This window comes from Athene noctua, chromosome 1, assembly GCF_965140245.1.
Source record: "Athene noctua chromosome 1, bAthNoc1.hap1.1, whole genome shotgun sequence".
Classification (NCBI taxonomy): domain Eukaryota; kingdom Metazoa; phylum Chordata; class Aves; order Strigiformes; family Strigidae; genus Athene; species Athene noctua.
The window spans coordinates 116263475-116283953 of record NC_134037.1 but is presented as its reverse complement, the minus strand read 5'-3'; the positions used below and the strand labels follow the sequence as shown (position 1 = coordinate 116283953).

General features: G+C 39.1%; 1 protein-coding gene across 1 annotated transcript in view; it reads left to right on the top strand.

The window, feature by feature from the left end:
* The window catches only part of CFAP61 (cilia and flagella associated protein 61), a 118803-nt gene that overhangs the window by 61760 nt on the left and 36564 nt on the right, over window positions 1–20479 (top strand). Inside the window, exons 18-20 of the mRNA XM_074896560.1 lie at window positions 7891–7989; window positions 12034–12202; window positions 14187–14361. Coding sequence (XP_074752661.1) covers window positions 7891–7989; window positions 12034–12202; window positions 14187–14361 — 443 coding nt within the window. The remainder of the gene's footprint in view (window positions 1–7890; window positions 7990–12033; window positions 12203–14186; window positions 14362–20479) is intronic.

Sequence of the window (20479 nt, the reverse complement as noted above, 5' to 3'; positions counted from 1 at the left end):
TGTTTGAGATCAGGAATTTTGGCCCAGCTGACTCCTCCACCAGCCATGTGCCTGTCCTTCCTGGGCTGCCAGCTTCCTGTCAAGAGGACATGGCACTGGGGTGGTACCTCAGAACATGCAACTTTTATGAGTATCTTCCCTTTCTGTGCGCTCTTGCTGACAGGAGGAGAATGCATGGTCCTTGGCCATAAACTAGGATGGAAATGTTGGTACAAATTTCAAGCCCTTCAAATTAATTTTGACGTTCTTTTGACATTCATGGGCTTTTCTAGGGTGCTTACTTTTTCATTTCTGTGAAGGCAGCATTGCCAAATCTGCACCAAGCAATATCAGAGTCAAAATATTAATCTCCTCTGCAATAATATGGAAAATTGGGGTCTGGTAAGTACACAGCCTTAAAAAAAAAAAACCCCAAACCTTAGTTTTAACATGGGTGATTGACCAATAATATTAAAAATGTCCTATTAACAAGCTGGAATTTGCACTGTATGTTATTCACTGAAACATTCACACAGGAACAGACAAAACAGCAAAATTTCAACCACACTCTAGTTTTACTGCCCAATTTATGGTATCTTTATTTGTGGAAAATGGTGTTGATGTCTCTCAACTGTGATTTTGAATCTGCCAGGTGATTAGATTTAAAGAGCTAGAGACTGTAACTACCAAGGCCATCATCAGATATCCCTCATTTTCTGTCTAGAAGAATAATTGACCTGTTTTGAACAGGATGAAATGCTGAAACATTTATGGAATGGAAATTGAAATTTTAGTAAGGAAATGTTCTCACTAAAGCAGTGGTTGGATAGTACTTTGATTTGGTCAAATTCAAAGCCAACTTACATTTGGGATGATAGGGCTAATCTTGTAAACTTTGTAGCTATGGATGTTCCCACGTAAGTTTATGGATGTGTCTGATTCAGCTGTGTATTTTGTATGGGCCAAGGAAAGAGCTCTCTAGACTGTTTTCCTGTTCTGTCACTCTGTCTCATAATTCATACTGTAAGGACTTTGCCATGCTGATTTTCATAAGCTAGATCCTGGAAACAGCACAGCTCTTGAGCGTGTACTGTAGTTTTTGAAAGAACCTCCCAAGAAATCTGTAGCTGGATTGTCAGATGCGTCGTTATTTGGCTTGTAATTTGCTACAAAAAATTCAGTTTGTGCTCGTAGTGTTTCTCAGTTCAGAATGTTAAGGCAGCTCACTTTTGAGGCTGAAGTGATATTACACTAAAGGAGTAAATAGGCAAGTACTTATCAAGTAAATAAGCAAGTACTTAGGACTTAGTTTTAAGTTGGTTTAGAAGTTTGCTTTTAAGTTCTGTGTTACTATGTTACATGTGTTAATTGATACACGGGTTCACAGGTTGGTGTACACCTTGCAAGTACTGGCAAGATGCAGAGTCAGAGACTTCTGAGACAGAAGCTTAATGAGAGGTGGTGAAGGGAGGGAGAAGAGGTTTGTGGTAAAATTGCAAAGGGTAATGTGGGTTGAGAAGCAAAGTGTGGAAAAGATTCTAACAAAGGAAAAAAGGCTCAACTGAATTACAGTGAAGAGCCACAATCACTGGAGAAGAATGGTGCAAAAACAAATAGGGAAAGCAGAGTTGACATAGGTGAGGAAAGCAAAATCAGTTACTGGGAAATGAGAGGTTTTTAGAAGGGATAAAAGCAGTGACAGTGACAGAAGGATGTCTGATTTCTTTCAGAAAAATGAGTTATGATATGGATGGGAGTTTGAAAGAAGAAACTGGAAAAAGACATGTTTAGTAACATTCGGGGAGAAATCAAGATAGTGAGGTGATGTAAAACTACCTAAAAAAGGAGAAATTAATAAAAGAATTGAAATGCAGCAGAGTCAGAGTTGCTAATGTTTTTAATTATATTGTCTAGCAAAAGGGTCAGCGTAGAGGACAAGAGAGACACAAGCAGTAAAACTGCAAGATGAAAGGGAATCTAGGACTACCTACTGAAAGGAAAAAAAAAAAAAAAAAAAAGCAGTGAGAGGACTAACTGATCTACCCTAGCAGGGGAATCGGAATTTAATTGGAGAGGAACAGATTTTGAAACATGGTGTTGAAGAAGGGTTGACCACTACAGGGGAGGGACACCATGTGAGGTGGGGTCAGAGAGGGGATACAGGTTTTAGTGAGAGCAAAGAAGGAAGCAGAAGATATTTTTTGAACAAAAGGAGGCAAAGTGACAATTCCAAGGTCTACAGACACTTTGCAAGAATAAGCCTATCTTAAACATGAAAAAAACCCCAACTATTTAAGTTCATGATTGATGTCCTTATCCAGTTCAAGTAGATATAAATTGGCACCCAATAAATATGGGCTGGAAGTTAGAGAGAATTATCACTGTGGGAAAGAGAATATCTTCCAGTAGGCATAGTGGGGGCAAAAAATGCAGTCATCTTCAAAATGGTGCTTGTAAAGTTTATGGAAAGTTTGTGGGGCTTTTTTTTTGGTCTTGTGATAGTGGGCACTCGACTTCAACGCCAAGGAGGTGCCTCCAAATCCTGTGTAGAATCAAACCATTGAGTTCAAAGTTTGGAGAGAGACCCAGTGAGGAAGAGCTGCCAGCTGGGGAGAGAGAAACACTTGCAGCATCCTTGAAGGGTGTTGGTCAAAGGTCAAAGCAAATATTACTTAGCTTTTTAATGGATTCTTGCTAAGATGTCAAAAGTGGTGGCAACGGTGGCTTGCTTTCATGGCCTGGGCTTATAGGCTGCTCTTCTTTGGAATATAACACCTGATAAAATTAATCACCAGTATACCTGGTGAGAAGTTTCTGGTAAAACAGTACTTTAATAACATGCACTGTTCCCTCAGAATGTGTTTGTGAAGGGAGAATGGTGTTTTGATATTAGGAGGAAGTAATTGGGACGTGATTTTGCTGAGGTGTCATTTTGAAATAGAGGCTCTTTTGTTTTTAAAGAAATTACATCTTGAATTTTTTAAAAATCAAAATCGGAACCAAACATTTTCCTTTTAATCTCTTCTGAACAATTTAGAAGAGTGTTTTCTGAAATTAAAAAGGATGGTGAATTTCACCAGTGTTGTGACCTGTCTTGGAATGGAAATAGTCCTGTTCTGAGAAGAAAAAGATTTCAATTCTCTCACTGAAATAAGCAACCGACTTATCTATCTCCTGGTGTTGAAAGTGGCAGTCAAATCGAATGTGAGCTACTGACAATTAGATTCACTTATCTTTTTATTTCAGTTGGTGGTGTTTGTGATACATCTATCTCTGGTCTTGGAAGGAAGAGTCATCAAGGGTGCAGTTTATAGAACAAATTAATATGTGGAAAACCCCTTTCTTGACCCTTACATTGAAAAATGTCCCAGTAAAGACTTTATTGTTATCCCTTCTTTCATTGCGCAAATTCATTCACAATCTTAACACTTTTTCCTAAGGTTGATCCAATGGAGAACTGGCTTATCTTTGTTTACTCGTAATTAAAGAGGGATAACTTCTAGATGGACATCTGTTGGTCAGCAGTTAAGCTGAAATCCTGTTCTGAGGTCTGTAATTGATGCACTTACATAAGGTTCTTGAGAACAGACGCTTTTGGTAATTGTTGATACAAACAATAAACCCTTTCTGCTGCTTCTGTTACTGACTCTCTTACTAAAAGCTTAATAACCAAGTGCTGTAGGATCAGTTGCAGAGCCTTCATGCTGCTAGAATGACATCATGTAGCATCATACAGGGAAATGGTTTTGCTATGTTTTCACATATCTTCATACTAGATTTTGTGTTCTTACTTGTCTGAGTCAAATATAGCTGCCCAGAGAGTGGGAGGAAGTGCAGAGAACGGTAAAGGCTTTTACAGCTCTGCCAGCAAAAGCAATGGCTTTGTCCAGGCAAACAAAAGCAATTTAGTATAGTGGCCATATGAAAACACATTACTTGTAAAAATTACTCAAATCAAGTCTGTAGTGCTAAGTAACATATTTATCCTTCAGTGAAAATATGAATGAGTGGGGGTTTTGATGTTATTAATATTAGCACTCTTTGTCAAGCTGAGCATTTCTATTTGTAGTTTTGTGCAGAGCTAAAAAACTTGTTAAAAAGTCTGTACCTTTTGGAGAAGTCTATTCTACAAGTTGCATCCCAATTACTTTGTTCTTGAAATGTTTGGGTTGACGATCCTTCCTTAAAAAAAAAAAAAAAAATCCTACTTTGGAGAAATTGTTATATTATTTGAGAAAAGGAGAACTACTGTCTATATCTGCCTTTTACAGTGAAACTTATACCTGAACACTTTGAGTTTCTGTGCCTTGAAGACCTGGTTATTGCCTGCTGGGACTCTCTTTGGTCATTGTCTCTAATTCTGGGCTACTTCTTCCCCACAAAAATCTTAAGGCTCCTTTTTTTGTTGTTGCAGGACAGAGATTTCTCTGATTTCAGAGTTTCATTAATGCAAGAATTTATCACATCTAAGTTTTCAGCATCTAGTGCTGAAAACAGACTCTTTGTTACCAATATTAGAATGGTCTAGAGCTGCCATTTATACAAGTGCTTTGCTGCAGCAAAGTTGATGATACAGTATAATAAGGACTTTACTTTTGGATGTGTTATAATTCCAGATATTAAAGATTATTTGTACAGGAGAATAGTGCACATAGTTATCAGTTTTGGTAGCCAGATAATGCATTATCTTCTGTCACCCTTTTTTGTTTTAGTTTTCATAAATGACTGGGAAAAAAAGCATGATGCTTTGGTTCAAATTGAAATGCTTAGGTTCCTGTGGACTACTTCACCGCATTTATTTTTTGTTGACTTATTATTTGTGATAATGAGGGGTTTAATGAAAGCAATTAATTAAATCATTTGTTCAGGCATTTTCTACCATCTAAGCCTCCATCATTATACCGTGCACATAAGAAAAAAAAAAAAGGTAGCAAGACATCAGGCAAAAAAATCTAGAAAAACAAAAAGGAATATTTTAACAGATTCACAAATGTGAAGAAGTATATAAATATGTACTAAAACTTAGTTTGTTTCTTTGATTATGCTCACAGTAAATTGGCAATCCTATTTTATTTTGACGACAAGAGTGTTTAGACTTTTTTTGTAGCTGTCCTCTTGAACTGTGCAATGAAACCCAATACCTTTTACTTATTTCCCTAGATACTCTAATCCCTCCCTGCTTTACCAGTATCTTTGAGCTGTTCTTCCCTTTGTATCCACAGCAACATGAATCCCTGCTGGAATTATTTGCTTCTAAAATGCAGGTGCACTTGTTTAATGTTGCATTGGTTCAGGCTCTTAACTTGAAGACTTTTTCACCAAATGGGAACCTCTGCTTTTACCCTACTTCATTTTAGGCATTGTTATATATATTAGAAGCATGTAAGACATTTGCTCTCCTAACATGCACTATCTGTTTCTCAGAGCCTTTGTTGTTTTTCAATTATTAAGAGCTTTTAGGCAGCAGTAAGAAATCAAAAGGCATAATAAATAAAACATCCTTTTGTTAGCCTAGAAGAAATAATGCCGTGTAGAAGAAAGGGGAGAATGATACAGAGTGTGGTAACGTGCATACAGTCACTGGTCAAAACGCTCAAACCTCTTATCTCCCTGTAACTGTGTGCCAGCACCTGACAGTAACCGTGGCAAAGCACAAGTGGTTTGCCTGTAGTTTTCAGGCTTGTATTTAAGTGCCTGTATATATATATATTTAAAATCCTAGAGTTAGGCAGACCAGCTGCAGTTCTGAAATCAAGCTTTTGTAATACAAGATACTAGGTTATTTTACTTAAAGATTCTGATAATTTTCGGAAACGCCAGCCTGTGCTTAAATACTTAACAAATTTTTATTCTTATCTGAAGAAGAATTTTCCCTCTCTGTTTGAAAATGTGACCATTATTTACATGAAGCTGTGCAGCGAGCTCTGTGGCTCCTTGGACCCGGGAGGGCAGTGTGCCCACACTCTGAGCACGGGGCAGTGCCAGCTACCAGATTCTGGGTCTCTTCAGTTCTGCCTCCAACATCAGCATGCCTTTTTGATAGCTTTAATCCAATTTTCTTTGTGCCTTGATTTTTCTCAATGTAAAATAGGAATCAAAGATATGTCTCATTTCATCACAGTGTTCTAAGGAGATGCTAATCAACATTTTGATGCCTAGAAGATTAATGAATAGGAAACATGAATTAATGTTTGGGGCATATGGGAATGCCATGGGAGCACTGAGGTAGAAGTAAACCATTAGTTAGTAAATCGTACTGAGTGAAAGGTCTGAATTGAAGCTTCACACTCAATGGGGAAGAACTGAACAAATACCATATGACTGTGAAAATACTGGATGACTGCATGTGGACTAAATAGAGGTAGAGCATCTGCAGAAGAAAGTAGAATGTGATCAGATCAATAAAGTGCATCATAGTGCAGTCATGCACAAGAGGCATATTAATGTTGCCTAAGACCTTCTGCCATTTTTCTGATGCTTACTTGCAACATTTTCATCCTAAACACTGTTAATGTAACTTAATGTTATTGTAGCACCTGGATTTGGAGACCTATTGGCAAGAGGCCATGCAGAGCATGGACAGAGACAATTTCAGCTCCAAGCTGAAAAGAAATTATACTATGAGGGCAGGCAGGATAGGAAAATGTCTAGGACGTTTATGTACTGTTGTAGTAATTTTCCTCATATTTACGTGTAACCTAAATGCCAAGGAGCTATACTATTTAGGTTGTTGTAATTGTTCACATTTGCACCCCACTAGGAGCGCTCCATGAGTGCAGATGGCATTCTGCACACTTTAAATTCAGCTTAATGTATTGGGCTAACTCTCATTTACATGAAGACCACTTTGTATCACTCAGGCAGCATAATGTGGCCATAAATGAAGAGCAAATTCTATTTACACCCGCCTCTACAGAGTGACCTTAATTTAAATGAGAATCAGGCCCATAATCTGTATAAATATATGCACTCTGTTACATTAAGGTTATTTATTACATTGCACTCAGCCTGAGTACGCATGGAGATTTACCATAGATAATCCATAATCCAGAATTAAACTATTAATATGCATTTTGAGAGGGACAGCCATAACCTTGAAATTCCTTGGTTTAAGTATGACCTTTAACTTTGTTTGAATATATTTTTTTAAATGTATGAATAACAAATTAACATTGGTTGATAAAAAACATTGATTCCTTTGTACCATTTGCATCAATCCATACTTAACTTACAGAAAGCCTTGAAGATTAGAAGGCTTAATCACTCATAATATTTATTTGTTTTTAAATGTCAGATCACATTTAGTTCAACATACTGTCAGTCTTGTTCCCCCCCCACACTCTGGTGTTAATGAAACTATGGTGGAAGATAGTCGTCTTTTTGTATCCAAAACCCCATGCATTTTAGCAAAATAACAAAACACTTTGTACCTGGCCTGTGTAAAGGAATTACTTTCTATTTCCTGCTGAATATGGAATTAAAATCTATGCTCTTCCTTTGATATGCCCTCCTAACTTCAGTAGACCTGTTGCAGGAAGCAGACAAATTGCCAGTTGTTGGGAATTCTTCTTTCCTGCAGCTTATGGAACGTGAACTATGAACAGCAGAGGTCTTTGAACAAACACTTGGTGGTCTTACAATACCTTTTGTAGTCATGGAAGGTAAATCCTGCCATAACACCTTAGGAACAGAGCTTGTTAGTCGCATGATAGAGTCTAAATATCTGTCAGGATTGAGAAAATGTTGTGCTGGATGGTGCAGCTTGAAAGTCACAGTGAAGGACTGGGAAGCTAAGCTATAAATACTGGGTATAAACCATATGTTCAAATGCACTTGCATTATGCTTGTACCAAATAGAGTCTCAGCAAACTTACGCTTGTTGAACTGTGGCATTTTGTTTTCTTTCCACAGTCCACATCTGAAGTTCAACAATCTGACCTTGATTTCAATTCATGGCCTTCCAGGAAAAGACCTACTGAGCTCCAAACATAGAAGATTTTTAATTAACAGGTTTGATTTTAATATCTAAACGCTTCCATAGCTTCAAAGGAAAACATAACACTTTGTAATTCTTTGTGAACTTGTCCTAAATTTTAGATAGATACATAGACAGCCTCAGAATAATCCAATCTGTCTATAAAACATGCATTCACCTGTGAAATGAGTTGAATGTGATTATTACTAGGGAACTACTGCAGAAGCAGTAACTTCAGGACAGCAATCCATTGTATTATAGCAGGACACTGACTCTGCTTTCCAAGACTTTTTAGAGTGTTTAGATCTCCAGGTTAAAGAAAAATGACAGAAGATGTATGCTTGCTTTTTAAATATTATTTAGTTTTTAACTTCCATGGGTTCTGTTTCAAATAATGCTGAACAAAGGAATGTATAAGAATTAGTATTAGGAACATGACCAGTGATCTACTTATAGCAGCCACATGGTAGAATGCATACCCCACTGATGATAGCGGAAATTTTGCTGAATATACGGGGAAAGTTTAGGATTATTGCTGTTGATAAATTTGGAGGAACTGTGCTGCATCTATTCTACTGCTTGTGAACTTTTATATGTCAGTCACTAGGCTGTGTAGGTCTATCTGCAGTCCTAGACAGAGTGCTGTTCCCTACATGTACCTCCCCTGGGCTGGCAGAGCCGTGGGTCTGGTGCAAAACAGCTGAAGGGAAGATTGTGGAAGATAGATATGCTCATGTCAAGTGAGTGGTCAAACAGTTCACGACTTTTCTTGTTTGCTGATAAGTAAAATATCTTCCATTTAGTAGGATAAAATCGTACCTCATTAAAATTCACAGTATATAATTCTCATTTAAATTTAGTGTATTTGTTTTGATGGGTTTATTTTTTATTTTGGAATGGTGACTAGGAGTCCTCACTGTAGTCCAGAACATGATTGTTCTGAACATTAAGAAGCATAGAATTAAAATGAACCTGTTATTTTGAATAGCTGGGGAATGAACTTAGTGTAATTTGTTTAGATTTGGCATGTGACTCTTTGGAACATGCACATTGTTTTTTACCAGATCTTTTATTCAGTAAGTGCTCAATGCACTGAAGGGCCAGCTCTTTAAATGACAAAACAGCTCAACTTGCTGAACCTTAAAAATGTAATCTCTACAAAGACATGAAAATGGTGTGCACTGTTTGAAACCACCTTATCTCATTTGGAATTTTGCCCTGTCAAAGAATTTTTTATAAGTAGTTACCTGAATTAATTTTTTATTGTAGAAGGGGGTGTGTTTAAGTACAACTCTAGTAAATGGATTATATGCTCACATAAATGCATGTACTCTTTTTCCTAAGTATACTGTAAAAAAGAGTTGTAATAACACCACTTCCTTCTCAATGGAAAGTTGCAGTTCATAGCTGCCTCACCAGAATTAGCTGTTAAAATTTGAAAGCAGATTAAGAGTGAAAATTGAACTCTGCAGGGTATGATTTTTGAAAGCATCCCTGTGATTTTGGAGTGTCAGTCTCCTGGGAGCTGTGCACCTCAATTATAAAGGTGCTTTTGAAAACCCTCACCTGTCCTTGATGTCCATTTTATTTATAGATTTCTGCATGAATACAGTTTAGAATTGTCAGTGGTTTTCTTCCCTTATTTGTTTGCCTCTGGTATTTGTGAGTGCAGAGCATGCAGAGCACCTCAGAAAGGCTGGTCATTCAGTCCTAAAATTCTTCAGGTCATGAAAGCAACTTTATTTGTTTCTGTGGTGTCCTGTATGACAGTTTTGGGAACTCGGTAACAACAATTAATGTGTAGCAATCAGCTCTGTTTTAGAATGTATATTCTGGTATTTGTGGCAAAATAACAGCTGTTAGTGCTGAGTCTCTCTCTGGTGTTCTCTGCTAGTCACTGGTATAATATAAAGGCATCAAATGCTTGAACGTGAGCTGTGTCCCCTTCTATGTAATCACATTACACTTAGTCCTGTGGAAGAAAATGGAATAATTTTCATCACTCTGTATCAATAGAAAGTAAAAGTTCTTGAGCCTCTGAGTAGCCTTGAGCTTTATTTGGTAGATGGAATATTTTTTCTGCAGTGACTTTAGATCACAGACTGGGTGAAACCAAGGTTTTGTTTATTGGCCATTCCAATCTTGTCTCATAGGTGTGAAGTGCTAGCAGGGGTGAGACTCAGCTCCCTTTCCCACAAGATACGCAAGTTCCGTCTTCTTGCCTTGTCACTCTGATCTCATAAACCAGACACCAGCCATCCGTCTTTTTTGCTTCTTTAAAACCTGTTGCATTCTTTTTCTCTAGATATTGCAGGTTCATCCCTGTACAAAGCTATAAATGGGTTTGGGTTTAGCATTAATCTTCAATTCTACTGAAAGACCCTAATTTAACAGAATTGTGCCTGCTTTAAGTTTTCAGTATCAGGAAGGTATTGAAGTTGAGTCTAGATGGATTTGCAGAATGGCCCCCAACATACTGTGTGTTTTCATAATGGCCTATTGCAAGACTCAGTGGTGTTCAGGAGTCATAATGGACCTCGTTGAAAATGTTATCTCTCTGGTCCTGCATGCATTTTATAATGATGTGTTTATTGTACATCTGTGTTGAAGTATTTTATTTTCAGGAATCTTTCTTTCCAGAAGTCTATTAAGCAGAGAGTGTAGTACAAATGCAATAATAAGTAAGTATCCTGGTACTTGCTTAGCTGGACAGGGTGGAGGCATACTCTGAGTCATAAAGGACCTTTGGAAATAATTTTAATTTTCATTACTGAGGCATTAAGAGAGGTTTTGTTCCATTTGGATTTTGTGTCAAAATTGGCTTTTTAAATAGCAGCTTCCAGATCTTTGATAGTTCCATCATACATAGGGATATATAGGGTACTTTACACTGAAAAGGGGCTGTAACACCGCTGAAATTTAAGAGCTGCAAAAGTAAACCTTGCCTGAGATTTTCAAAATTGACATGTGATTTTAGGTTCCTTAGTGTTTTGGTACTGATATTGAATTAACACTGCTAGAACATGGTGATCAGAATGTGCACACCATACACACCCTGAAAATCAGATTTTTATCAAGGTACCTCGTTGGGACAACAGTCTGTAAGACATTCAGGGACAAAAAGCACTGGAAACCTTAACTACTATATGGAACAAGGTTCTGCTTCTTAAAACAGACAAACCTTTATACTGTTTGTTATCTAGCACTGAAGGTAATCACTTTGGAATTATAGAAAGTGGCTTCGTCATTTTCATTAATAAAAAATTGTTCAGTTACAAATTAGTGAAGATTCATTTTTTTCACATCCACACTGTTTGTGTGTCTCATTTACCTGCTAATTTTGTTTTCTTTTGGATAGCCTATGTGATAATTTCTCCTTTATTCCTGTTAATATTCAGTTCATCTTGTAGAGGAATTCAGTTGCAAGTTTGGGTGTAGGGGGCCGGTTTACTGTGTTTTCAGAATTTTTTCATTGTTGTGTTTTGGAAAAGTTCATTTGGAAAGGGGTCACCAAGAGTAAATATGAGATATCTGCCTTTTACTTCTAGCTCTGACAATCGTTTTTCTAACTTTTTATTTATTTTTAAACTTTTCAGACTAATACTTTGGAACACGGATGTTAAAATGCCAGTGGTGCCTTCGTTGCGTTTGTGTCTCACCATAGCCACTACTGTTGAAGCTGAATACCAAATGAGGCAAAAGTGGAAAAAACCTTAATATAGGAGTTTTGTATAGGAGAAAGAATTAGACTGTTAAAATATTTTATTTGCAAGTGTGAAAGTCTCCTCCTTTCATCAGCCTGCAAAGAAAAAGCAGAGCGAAGCATGTATTTCTGACTTTGTTTTAAATTATGTGGTTGTACGGCCCAATGCTGGGAGGGATTGTTTGGTTTTAGCAGAAAGTTGTCAATTTGTAACAGAGTATTTCATAATGACTAATCTTTTCCTATAGACTGCTGTAAACTCCCAGTGAGAGGACAGGCCTGAACCGCTAGGGGACTGTGGCTAACTCACCAGATGTCTAATTAATGCCTGCTGTCAGCTGCCGAAATGTCACTTACAGATATTCTTTCTTCACAGCCACTGTTTTAATGATGAAGATTATGCACAGATGTCACTTTGTTCCTGGGTTAACGTTGTGGTTGGTAAAATGACTGGCATAAATCGTGCTGCCAAATACGTAGTTGTTTCCAAGGAGAAAAAAGTACCATATGACTACCTTGTTCTCTGTACAGGACAGAAATACCAGGTAAGGTTGTGTGCAGAGTGAAGCACATAATATATTCTGTTTTTACAGTGAATAGTGTGATTGCTACAAAGCAGTAGAGTAGTCCTTAGCAAGTGTGTAACCAGAAAGTTTGTAGCCCTTCAGTGTAGCAGGTTGTGCTGTGTCAGTGCGACTATAGAATTTGGAGAAGATGAGAGGTTTTACAAAATTTTTTACCAGCAATGTCACTGCTCAGTATCAGATATTAAGCAAAGCTGCCAGTATTTTTGCCACCATGACCATTAAACCTCCTGAAGAATAGGCCCAACTGACATGTGGCCCCTGCCACAGGAGGGTTAACTCCAGCTGGTCTAACACCATTTGACCTAGTTTTGGCAACAGAGAGAATTCCTTATCAAATTAATTACTCATCTCATATGATGACCATGCCTAGGCACCTATGTGGTGCTGTGTGTTATTGTAGCACACAGTTCAGTTTCTAGTGAGATTGAAGCAGACCCTCAGTTACATGTGAAATGTGGAATCAAGCTCATCTCCAGCTGTACAGGCTCAGCTCTGACTCGGACATCCCAGGCAGGGTTTCTTCTATCTTGTGTATCATCACGTGGCTTCCCAACTATGTACACCAAGTGGTCATCGTTTATATAGCCCCACGGCCTGCAGTGATTCCGCTTTACTGATTTGTTTTGGATAGGAATCACAAGCTGGGATTTTGCTTTTAAAATCAGGAGATCAAACTGAGCATGTGTCTACAGGTTTTTACAGTGCTTTTGACCATAAGTCATAAACATGAATGTGGAGTGTGTTCAGCCCCTTAGTGAAATCTGGACTGCATGTGCAGCTGATTTGTGGAGCAAGAAGGATCCCGTTTTTCTGTAATCACTTTTCAGAGTAGAGCCACACTTTAAACAACAATCCGTATTCACAGTTCAGCAGGGATAAAACAAAGTTGAAGTATGGTCTCAATACCTTTAAGTGCTCCTTTTCTAAAGAATTTTGGAGGTAACTCTGACTTGCAGAATAAGTTATGGGAAGTAACTACACTAGAAGAAAAAGAAAGATAAAGAAAACTTGGGTTTTATCTGCCTTTAGGAAGAAAGCCTAAGGTCATCTATTCTCACTTTTAAGCTCTACAAAAAATAGGAAGAATTTATTTTTATCATCTGGTTTCTGTAGTCTATCCTTTCTATAAGTTGTCCTTTATTTGGTAAGCAGTCAAATTAATGCCTAGTAAAACACTATTCATTATGATTAAGAGGATTAATTTGTTGGGTAAGATCTTTTGATGTCATGCCTGTTTTTTATATGACTGAATAGTATTTCAGTTGACCCAGTTGGCAGTGAGAACATTGTTCAGGATGTTAATCACTGGTGCTATAAAAGTCATATATGAGATTCACCTTTTTGCTCTGTATAATTCAGATTGAATTTGTTACTGCAAAGTAGCACTATACAATTAACTCTTTACTGAATCCTGTCATTTTAACCATCAAGCAAGTTTTGGTCCCTTTCTCTGGGACAAAATCTCTTATTTTAGAAAGTTGATTTTTACTGACAAAAGGTGGAGGCAGTCTTGCTGCAAAGAATTTTAAAGTGTCATTTAAAGGTATATGCTATTCAAATAACTGCAGAGATCCTTCAAGTGTATATTTATGCGTTTCTGCTGTTTGCTGTGAGGTACCTTTCACTTGCATTTTGTCTGTATCTTTATTCACTTGTTCTGGCACTGCTGTTTAAGCTGGTCACCCATATCCCATAGAAAACACAGAATGCATACACACGCGTGTATACCTGTGAGTGTGTGTACTCAGACTAATGTGAGTCTTTTTTCTCTGTGACCACTGATGTATTTGCTACTGCTGAATGTTAAGAAGAGTTAGGATGTGCAAGGATAGCAACCCTTAGGTAGTCAAATGGCTGGTGTCATTGTTTTTTAAAATCTTTCTTAAGAGTTCTCCAAGATATATGCCATATATTCATTCACTCATTTATTTATTTCTTCCAGGTCCTGTCTCCCACTGGAGCAGATATCAGTAAACTCCCAACTAATAGAGAAGTCCTAAGTAAGTGGCCACAAAGATACACAGGGAAAGTCCCTTCCAATCATTTTACTCTCAACGATGATCAGGACTGCTTAAAGGCCATGCACTGGCTGAAGGAAAACGTTGTCGACTCAGAAGGTAGGGTTTTTTGTTAACACATGCATATTTACGGAAATATTTTCTAGGCTTATTGTTTCCTTAATTCCATGGTATAATTGGTGCCTGATTAATTCTAACAAAGTCTTTCATCTGCTGTGCTTTGTTTTCCAGATTAATTTACAATTTGTTGTCATTTTTTGATACCCAGCATATTTAGCTGGAAAGAAAGGCTTGAGATAGATTAATTGTCTATAATTATTATATAAAGCAAAATGAGTCCCAAATGCAAATCTGGCTGGAGTCGTTAATTAGCCAATTAAATAATAATTTAATTAGTGGATGTGGGTTTTTGTTGTATAGAATAATATCTAGATTTGAGGCATAACACAAAGAAAACAGGTCTAAGTTAGGGAAGTGTGTTTTTTCAATATCTGTCATCTTCGTATTTGGTTATATCAGTTACAGATTTTCACCTAGAACTGTGGGTTCCAAGTATTTTTTTTTGACTCTTAAAATCACACATTTATGCAGATGTCCACTAGGCCTGTACTTCCTCAGCCTGTTCATGTGTGCATTTTTCATGTATTCATTAGTTCATTCACTGAATGCCTATGCTACTGAAAATCTCTGGAACCATCCAGCCTTCCAAGTTAAACTTTCAACTACAGAAAGAGAGACCAAGCAGTCTCTTGAGTTCATGTAAATGAATTCATGTAATGTCAGTTCTGTGTGCCAGATCTGAGTTAGGACAGGGTTCAGAGCAGGAAATCTGTCTTTGTGGAAAGTTCCTGTCAACTGAGTGCAACAACAGGAGTTTCCTAAAGATGTAGTTTACCTGGCTCGTTTGTAGACAACATAATGAAAATTGGTAGTTACTTGGTGTGGTCTACCAGGTTCGTGTCCTGCTTAGCAGACCTTTAGGGAAGTTCTCAAGACACTGGGTCTTGCTGTGATCAGGACAGGATACAATAAACATGATAATGTTTCCACTCACGTTCTCCTCAGCTTCCTCGCCTCAGGCATGTAAATAGAGCCTCTTCAGTGGTCCCCCTCTGCCTGTTTTTCAGCTGATACCAGCCCTTGCCTGCACAATTTTACTTGATGTCCAGCTGATATGCACAGCTGCATTTGCATAAACAGATGAGGTTGTTAGTTTTCCCTGGTTTTGCTACTACTAGTCTTTCACTTAAATCTGTTGCATACCCAATCCTGGAATGTGCCCCAGTACACCTGCACAGAAATGCTGCCCCAGAGCAGGCCACTGGCGGGGATGCAAGGTGCCCAGGAGGATTGCTCTTAAGGTGAACTGCAGACTTGCAACACCTCATCTGCTCAAGAGTGAATGCACCTTTATTATTAATAATAAATTAATCATAATTTCGTTATTGCTGCTGACTTCTGTGGTGTAAAGTTAGATATCTTAATTAGGTACTATCCTGTCTTCAGTTATAAGATAAATCCACAACTGCCGATGAGGCTGGTCTGGAGGGACTTTTTAGAGACATGATCTGTGGGAGACATGATGCCCCTTTCTCCCCAGCCTGCCTCTGGCTCCCTTTCCTTTCTGTTGCTCTTCCCGCTCCAGGCTCTGCTGCAAAACACTGACATTCTAGTAAAAAATGATAAAACTACTCTATGAAGAGTGCCCAGCTGGAGAAGTCTTTCTCCATCTATCTCTGTTTCTGTTCTTCCTCACCCTGCTTTTTTTCCCAGTTATATTTCTTACGAATGCTGTTCTTTCAGACTTGATCATAACTGTGTCCAAGATCCCTGCTCTTTCTGAAAATGAGTCCACTTTTCAGCCCCTAGCCTATTCTGGAGACAGTCCAATAGGCGACGGGCTCATGGAGGTGTAGAGGCAAGGCTCCTGTGGAGTTCAGCAATTGATTTGGATGTCTGTCAGCTCTCTGCAGGCCATGCTGCTGCTCTACCAGTATGACCAAAGTTTCGTGCTTGTGTTTACTTTTAATCTCTGAAATTCTCCAGATCTTAGTTTTGCCTTCAAAAATCCTACTATTATACCTCATATATTTCATCTCATCAAAACTGTAAAGTATTGTTTAATTCCTGCTAACCTGCTTTAAAAATGTTAGAATTCAAAATATTAAAAAAATAGGATTTGCTTATGTTTCAAGAAAATGAAGTGGCTAGTAAAACTGTATATACTGGTTACTGTAGCTGCACGGAAATGGACATTTCATCCTCTCACTTCAGATACAATAACAATTCTTCTCAGCTTATAGTCAGTCTTTTCTCCACATCGCTTTCTTCTATTTGTGCTCCTCTTATGCAGCCATTTCCTAAGTTTATCAGAAGCAGTCTGGAGCCTGCTGTGCCGAGCTCCGTTCTCCTGGCTTGCCGCTGGATGAATCCCTGGGGGTCCCACATAGCCAGCCCAGGGGCTTGGGCAGGGACCAGCTCCCAGTGCGGCGAGTGCAGGGAGCTACTCGGCTGGGGGAGAAAAGCCCCGGATGAGGGAGGACAAATGTGCCCTCAAGACCACCTGTAGTTCTGGAGGTTTTTTAAAGGGAAGTGTTAATCACTGAGCTTCACAATGTGAGTCTTTATTAGCCTAATTGGATGAAACCTTATTTTGGTGGCACTGATTTTGAGAGCAGCTTTTAATTAAGAGTTAAGGTAAGGATTTTATAATTGCTTCTCCTCCCTCTGTGAGCACTGGATACCACTTCATTCTGGGTGCTTTTCCGTGGGCCGTAAGTAGAGCAGGATCAGCCTGGTAGGCCGTGCTGGCAGGAGGCGTTGCGTGCACGCCACGGTGGAAGCAGCAGTGCAGTAGCCTTCCTCCCTGGGCTCCCCCTCACCCCTGGAGAAGCTGGCCGGCGCTCAGCAGTGGGTGTTGTTGCTCGAGGAGCCCGCGGGAGAAGCAGGCAGCCGCACCTGCCGCTGCTAGCTCCTCGGCCGGCTGCAGTGGGGTTCCCCAGGCCGGGGCCGCAGGCCTTTGCCCCCCGGCCGCTTGTGCCAGCGGCCCCAGAAGGGGCTTCTGCTGCCGAGGGCCCGGGAGCAGGGCGAGCACCAGCCCCGAGGGCTGCTGCTGTGGCTTCTCTGATGAAACCCAGCCGCCTAATGCATGTAACCTATTATAAGTGTAATTGTGACTAATTGAAATTCATCTCCTATTAGCTCTGCACTTTCCATGAAAATAAAAAGTAGGATGGGAGTAAAGTAAGGCACAAAACTGCTTTAATGGCCCAAAATGGAGCAATTATTTTTTCTCTTTACCTAAACATAGTTTACTGCCTTATTAAAAGCATGTTTGTAGGAATACTATCGCATTAAAATTCCAGTGCATGAATCACCAACTGGAGCCACTGATGCTTTAGCTAATACTGGTTTTCTTCTTTAGCTTTCGCAAACTAGAAAGATGCAGGTCATGCTAGGGTCACTGAAATCTTCTGCTTCCACTTGTGGAAAATGAATGAGCCTGTTCTGCCGCAGAACACTGACATTCTAGTAATAAATGATAAAACTGCTCTAACAGTCTTTATTTATGACTGCTTTTTTCTGTGGAAGATTATTATGTTTACTCACAGATAGATACATTTTCATGTAGTTAAATAATAAAAGCATCCTGAGGAACTGCTATCTGTCCAGTGAACATAATTTCAGTCCATAATGAATATCTGTAGTTCCTAGACTACTAACACTGTAATCTAAAAAGCCACTAATATTGTAATAAGCAGAAACCGTAAATTGTTAATTTATAAGAGGTCAGTAAAGGAGCATTGCTTTCCTTGATCTAATGGAGTTGTATTTAATATTACTGTATAAAACAGAATTTTAATTTTCCTGGAGAAATCCAGAGCTTGTCTATGATCTCGTATATACAAAAATACCAACATATAATGCAATAACTGAACTTCCCTCCAAAGAGTCTGGTTTTGCCAAATGATGAGTCTCTCTCCGTTGCCCAGACTTGCTTGCCTTCGAGTCAGAATAAACCTTTGCTAGGCTATGCCTTTGGTAAGCACTCCTCATTTCCCTTTCCCAGCCACTGCATCTTCTTCAGCTGCTTATGTTTTTCCCCTTGCTAGCTGAAAATGTAATGTGAGGCTGTCAGCATCCACGTACCACAGCCTTACTTGCACTATTAGCACATTAGATTACTAAAAGTAAATATATCAAAGTTTGTATTTCACCACTAGTGCTGCTTGTTTATTTCTTGCATTACACCCTGCTGCAGCAGTGAAAAAAAATAGGTCAGTCTTATGTCTTCCTTCTTTTTTGGCCCTCCTATGAGGACAGTAGTGCCTACAGATTGGCATCCTGGCAGGCACAAGCAACGGAAAGGGTTCTTCTGGCTTGGAAAGTCATCTTAGCAATTTACACATTAGGCAGAATTCCCATTATCACACATTATACATATTCTATATTAGATCTATGAAAGTAGTAAGATCTCTTTCTTCTTATGATTTCAGATGAATACATTTGCAGGTACAATTGTTCTGTCCCTCTGGTCATTGATGTGAACAGTAAAAACTTTCCATCATTTCTGAGCATGTATAATCACGGGACAATTCTTTTCTCTGGCAGTTATGAAGAGATACGTTTATTTGGCAGCTACAAGTAGGCAAACTGATATGGACAAATAAAATAATCCTGTAGTCAAAGGGAAATAATAGAACATCTGTTAACAATTTTTATCATTAATATTCTTGGGAGCTAGGCCTTTGAATGCTCTGTTTAGTATTGCTCTGTGTCACATGCAGTAAAATATGGTCCCAGTGAAATTAGTTTAGCCTATGAAATAATAAAATTTAGGTTGTAGGGGATGCTATCACTTGTAGTGAGACATAAATGCCAATGCTGAGATAAACGTGCAAGTTAGTTGCATGAGGCACTCTCTTACCTGCTCATTGCGGCTTACTGCAGTGCCGTGTAGGAAAAAAGCTGCCAAAAGTTAAGATCATGCCAGTTATGTAGGAAAGTCCACTGTCTGTTCAAATTCTGATTGCAGTTACTGCTCTGTATCTGTGAGGAGCCAGTGCCAGTTGCTGTTTATGTCAATTAAAGGCCATTCCTGAAAAACCTCATTATGTTTCAACACTGATTTTTCTTTCATACATTCCACCCTATGCTTTTCCTTCAATACCAGACTACAAGTTTTTTTCATAGAGCTCATAGAGAAATTTCTGTCATATCATCACTCTTCTTCTATGAGCTCCAATATCTTCTGTGTTGTCCCTCAACTTCAGTCTGAGACTGGGCAAACCTGTTATAGCCTGAGATTTGTGCACTGGCTTTCTTCTTCTTTACACACATTACCTGGAAAAGTGACACTTGACCTGTTACCTTTTCTGCAATTTCTTTTCTCCCAGCTCCATGCTGGAGTGTGCTAATGTCCTCTCTTGCAAGGATGTTTACTTGTTACCTTGTGTAGGTATGGCTCAGTTGTTTCCTGTTTCTGCCAGAGGTTTCCCAGAAAGCAATAAACACACCTGCTGACCAGCAGTGCTGCCCAGGTATGGGACATTAAATGCACTGGGAATGTGCATTTGATGTATCCTTGTGCTGACAGATCAGATACTTGGTGCACTGAAACACCCATCGGACTTAAGCAGTAGGAGCTGATGTTGTACTGAAGGTCTATCAAAATCCACAGGCTGAGTGTTCCTCCATCTGCCTTGGCCTTGAAGCTTGAGCTGCCTGCAAGCCTGGGCTCGACCTGCCTTTGCTCCAGCAGGAGCCTGACTATGGCCCTTGTAGCAACAGGTCCTTAGCCCCTGGGAAAGGAGGTCCTAGTCTGTCCTACAAGAGCTGTGCCATTTTGCATGGATTACTTGAAGGCTTTGTGGATTATGGAGCAGAAAAATGGTTCCTAGTCTGAGCAGGGAGACAGAGGGAACAGGGAGGAAAGGAGCATGCTTCAGTCCCTGCTCAGAGGAACGTTTATGTGCTTTGTGTTAACCCATACTTAGATAAAACACAGAGATGCTCTGATGCATCCCAGCTCTGCCTCCCTCTTTGCTAGGAGGGCTTTAGCCATTAGGCTGGAGAGTCACATTATGCTCACATAGAACCTGCTTCCCTCCCATCCTCACATATTCACTCTCAGCTTCAACTATGCAGTTTGAAGTGGCACCGGTTCAGTAAGAGAATTTGCACCATCCTATCATGTTGCTTGAAGCTTTGTTTTTAA